The following is a 5,645-nucleotide window of genomic DNA, read 5'->3' on the forward strand; positions in this document are numbered from 1 at the left end:
GTACTCTAATAGAATAGAGTAGTCATAGAACCTTCTATACATAAGTTTCTATATAGCCATCATTATCATAGAACTGTCAAACTTTTAGTGTGGGCATTCTAAGGCACCACTCAGGGTTAGGGCAATATCTAACATGGAATGCTCTATATAGAACAATTTAGAATACAGGTTTATGAAATAGTAAACTTTGTCATTCTGGTGTAGTAAGATAGAACTTTCATTTATAAAGTAGAAATGAACTACTGACAGCGTAAAGGGTTTGGGTGTATAGGTGTGGAGATTCCCTGATTTGAATCGTTGACATGCATTTTTGACACTTCCCTGCACATTTTTACTTCTTGGTTATACTGTTCTATTAGGGTATTTTGCTCAAGCTTTTTTACATGTTTGAATTTAGCTAATGCTCTCATTACTTTGAAATCACAAAAGGTCTGCATAATGACAGCCTGTCTGCATACCAATTTTTAAGTTGTTTTTGTCTGTAGTTTACCCTGCAGGCATGACAAAACATCTCACTTGCAATTTTTGAAAACCACTTGTAACTTTGCACCACTTCTACAAAATTAATTTGTACATGCTCTTTACACCTCAAAATTGAAAAAGAATCCAATAAGACTTCAGCATAAAAATTAGGGTGCTGTCCAACTGTGAGTGCATACGTATCAAAGCACAGTGCCTGTGGTATAATTGATAAGTACCACTAGGGTGACGCACCTGCAAGTGGTAAAAGCTTTATGAGTGAAGTGACATTTAGGTGTAAGATAGAGAAGTAGAAATAGACAATTAAAATGTACTATGTGCTACTAACCTTCCAATGTTCATTATCAACTCTTAGTTGAGAATTCTATCTCCCCTTTGAGACCATCAACCTCCAGCTTGAGTCCATTATTCTCCACCTTGAGCCCATTATTCTCCACCTTGAGTCCATTACTCTCCACCTTGAGTCCATTATTCTCCACCTTGAGGCCAATATTCTTAACCTTGAGACCATTATTCTCCACCTTGAGGCCATCACTTTCATTCTTGAGAACCCCAACCTCTCCCCTCAGCTCCTCATTACTTATTGTCATCTCCTCCAGTTGGGTAGTCAGTGAAGTCACCTGTACCATAACAATGTACAAATGATTCACAAAAGCAAATGTGACCGGATTTGTGAAAAGGTACTTCCACACATTTTACATACCAGCAAACAAAATGATGTAACACTTGACTTCTTGCACTGATTAACTTGCTCTTAGTATCAAAATGCAGCCAGATACTGTGGCTACCCTCATGGAAAAGGTCAGGTAATTATATGCAATGATCAAAACGTTATGAAACATCAAAGTTTACAAAATGGGTCACATTTTGTGTGTGAAAAAGGTACCTTTTCGCAAATCCGGTCACAAATAATGAATTTCATACACATTCTGTACACAGTAGTTAAATACTCCTATATACAGTCATGGCAAAATCATGAATGAGTGGTAATCCTTTAACTTTAAGAAGCTTTAAATCAACATTGGCACTAATATATGCTAGACCACAAAAATTTTATGACATTCAAATATCTAAAGTGAGTATACATCAACACTAGCTATATCGCCAACTAAAAACTTCTCCCTGACCAAATACAGTATCAACATTAGACAATGGAGAATTAAGACAGAAAGCTATAGTGCAACCAAGCATAAATTTCCTAGTATTTTACTCGCATGCCCACACATTTATTCTATATCCCACTAGATACATTCTACAATGGTCGCTTTCATGCAGTGCTCTGTTCATTATTACAGTATTTCATAATTTACTGTTAGTAGACATATAGTAGTGTCTCAAAACACACTTTTATAATTAATGGTGATTTTTACAAAAAAAAATCCATAATCTGAGTTCATGATGTCATAAAACAAAGAACTGATCAAAATTTCACAAAACATTTCCTACAAATTTTAGGCAGGATCTATCTTCTTCCAGAAAATAATGGTGAAATTAGATAGGTTTTTTTGAACCCTATGGAAATCACAAAAATGACCATAACTTACTTTAAAAGCATTTTTTAATAATCTTGTCCTACAAAATGTCAAGCCCAATGAGATAGAGCATGCATCTGTTACAGAATTATTTCCAAACTCAAAACTATAATAGCACAAGCACCAATTAACAGAATGTTTATTCCTGCTGTACATCTCTTCTCATCAGAACTTCCTGGAGCACAATTTTTAGCAGACATATTCCACTTGACTTTGTCTTCCTGTGTACCAAGTTTGGTGTCAAAAGGTGCTTCGCCTGATCAGTAACAGATGAAAATGTGCAAAGTCGAAGTAACCATTTATCAGAACCATCACAACTTTTGTGTTTCAATTATCAGACAATGCTGATCATGGCCTTGCACTGGGACCCCACAAAAATCTGAAAAATATCCTGTATATTTATGAAAGCCTAACTGACGTCCATGCTAATTTCAGCACATCAGATTGCATAATGTATGAGCTACATTATTTGTAAACATGCACACATAAATTGCTTCGTTATACACACAATGGTCATTTAAGGGCTCTACAATAATTTTAATAGTGGAACAACCAGCTCCCAACCAATTTTAAATCCTTCTCTTGCATGGTTCTGTTCTAGGTCTCTTAGTAGTTTCTAGATGCTTTGTAGGGAAAGCATGGTAGCATACTTGAACTCCATTCATGGAGATGAATATTAGGTTCCTTATGCTTCTCAACAGTTGGCTAGATGCCAGTACACTATTTTCGATTACATTCTTTCCAATCTTTGCCTTCATTACAGCCACCATGTTATCTTGGGTTATGCCAGTTCAACTCCCAAGTTTAACACTGGCTTGTTTCCTTCATCACTTGGTGACTAACATTAAAGTAGAAATTAACAGTAGACTGTCATGGGCTTTCAAAGTGATGAAGAGAAAGCACCATTAATGATGTAGGCTGAACTCGCTTTTAAAAACAGCTGTGAAATCTACAGTACGGAAGTTACATGAACCGTTAACCTTTGTCTATTTTTATTAGTAGAATTACAACCTTTAACAAAGATAACACTCTTTGTCAACCATGCCACTTCTATGTACCATTTACAGAATTCCACTGTTTTTATTATAACACAATTGAAGCATGCGTTTCTGGCAATTGAGTCAATTCGATCAATGGTTGCTTACGCTAAAACTACATAAAAAAATCTAAAAACCATTTAATGTACAAATTGTAGCATGCATAATAGTGGTTGTCGCCATGATATTGTGTACAAAAAGGAACAGATGAATGAGGATTATGATGTACAAAAACAAATCTAGAATTAAGTTATCTAGTGTAGATATAAGTTATGGTGTAGATCTGAAGTTATGATCAAAAACACAAAATTTAACTTTTTTGGAAATTTATTCCCGGTATAGCTAAAAGGTTGTGCAAGTTGGTTTACTACTATTATAACAAAGTGTCATCCCTGGGGTATATACACCACTTTTACCAATAATTCTGACAGTGATGATATTACAAGACAGTCAATTGTGTATTTTTAATAGCACTGGAGAAATGGCTGTTGTAGTGGAATAGTAAGCACAAAAAGTAAATTATTGAGATTCTCTGATAGAGCAGATAGTCTTCATTCTCTGTATGCAATGGCAGTACATAGCAGCTGTTTGGAAACAGGAAATTGATGATGCAAACAAAGGCACAATGTTAGCACCTTAGAATGTGCCAATCTTACAGGCTGCTTGCATTTAAAACAACCGGTCAGAGGAAGTTACTGATGCTGTTTCCAACGCCAGGTCTTCTTTGGTATGTACATAGCCTATGAGTTGGCCTACTTTATTCCACGGACTGGACTCAGGCCCTATGAGTTCGTTTGATAAAAATTAATCCTAGTGTGTTTGTTGGAGTGGCAGTTTCAAGGCAACCTGTTTTGCCACATGATCTGAAAGGAAATAGCTATCAGCCATTGAATGACACCCAGCCGGAGTATTAAGCAAGCAATTCAGATTTCTTGGTAAAGTAAACATTTGTACAAATGTGCAGCAACATCTTAGTATGCACATTCCACGGAATTGATTTGAGAAATCATAAATGAATGGAACAATAGTATGTACGTATTCTGCATAAATATTAACCCTTTTTTTTGCTTATTTTAGGTGTAACATTGTATGGTTTGAGATGAATGGTGGCACCTCTGAATGCTGTTTGCAGTAAATGGTTATTGGTAAGAAGGTGTCTGGATTTTGTATGATGACGATGGCGTCCATTTGTATAAGCCTGTAACAGGACATGTTTATTATTATCAGAAACACAGAATGAGGTATGTTAATGATACAAGGCATGCATAGAATTGTATGTATATGTTTTAGTAGGTCTTGATGTAAAGAACTGAATAACTGAACTATCTGACATTCAGCAGGGATCTGCGAGGACTATACTCAAGGACTATTCATGAGGTATGTACATTGTTAGTGTTGTTTAGTATCTTACTAAATTGTCTTGTAGATGATTGCAGTGATTATCAACCATGCAGTGAAGGCTGTGACAAATAATATTGTTAATTTTTGTGCACAATGTATATATATATTTTAATATTTAATAGTTTGAGATTTAATATTCATTGAAATGTGTAGCTATAGCCCAGTGACAAAAAGACTTTAATTACTGCTGATACACTGGAATTTCATTGTGGGGCTATGAATACATTTGTAGGTGCATGAAAGGTTTCACTTAATGTGTGGTTTGTGGCTGGCCGGTGAATGATAGGTTTCCAAAGTAGTGCACAAAACAAATTAAAAATGCTTAATGTGCGAGTTTGAAAATTGACACAATGACACTGCTTGAAGTTTCTTAGTTTACTACAGTGGTATATCCCCAGTATATGGAACAGTTAATTGTTTGTTATTTTAGAAGTGTTTCAGTTAACCCGATGTTTTACTGAGAGTTCAAAACTTAGTAAAACAATTGTGCTCCATATAAAAGTTACTGACATTTTACTATCGGTAATACTGGGTAGAACTACAGTAAAGCAGCTTAACAAATTAGTAAACTAAGAACCTTCAAGCAGTGTGAGTTCATTTCCAAACTGAAACTGGCAGTTTGCAAATGTGTAAACCCTTGTGGTTATATACATACACAAAACAGTTTCCAATCTGTACACTGAGGCTGTTCTTGCTCTGTAATCTTTCTAGAACTTTACAAAGGAGTGAGATCGGATGATAGTTTTTCACAGAGGTTTTGTCTTGAATAATGAACCTAAAGGCTAAGCATCTTGTTACTGTAAATTAATACACTACTACACAACTTCTCACTACACTACTGAATGTCTTGTATATGCTTGATCACCATCTAGTAAGAATCTACTTGTTCTCAAAGAACCCTGGGAACACTGGAGCAGATGAAATGTGATCTCAACAGTTCAAGAGTTATATTTGTGACATAGTGTTGATATAACTCCACAAGTAGTGTACAGGGAATACTATAGTGATCACAATAGTGTCTTGTAGGGAACAAAGAATAATCAAGAACGAGCTGGGTTCATAGCAGTAAGAAGATCTAGACAACACCTTATAATGTGCGTCTTTGAGGAATATATTTGAGGATATACACACGTGTCGCAATCTCATGTCAACATGATATGGTAACAATCCTGTTGATGTGGCAGTTGTGTCATAA

At 35.5% G+C, this 5,645-nt stretch overlaps 1 protein-coding gene across 1 annotated transcript in view; it reads right to left on the reverse strand.

Moving 5' to 3' along the window:
* Window positions 1–5,645, reverse strand: part of LOC136265424 (M protein, serotype 5-like) — a 35,821-nt gene that overhangs the window by 17,088 nt on the left and 13,088 nt on the right. Inside the window, exon 2 of the mRNA XM_066060271.1 lies at window positions 809–1,100. Within this exon, the coding sequence (XP_065916343.1) occupies window positions 825–1,070 (246 nt within the window). The 5' untranslated portion in view covers window positions 1,071–1,100 and the 3' untranslated portion in view covers window positions 809–824. The remainder of the gene's footprint in view (window positions 1–808; window positions 1,101–5,645) is intronic.

This window comes from Dysidea avara, chromosome 9 (assembly GCF_963678975.1).
Source record: "Dysidea avara chromosome 9, odDysAvar1.4, whole genome shotgun sequence".
Taxonomy (NCBI): domain Eukaryota; kingdom Metazoa; phylum Porifera; class Demospongiae; order Dictyoceratida; family Dysideidae; genus Dysidea; species Dysidea avara.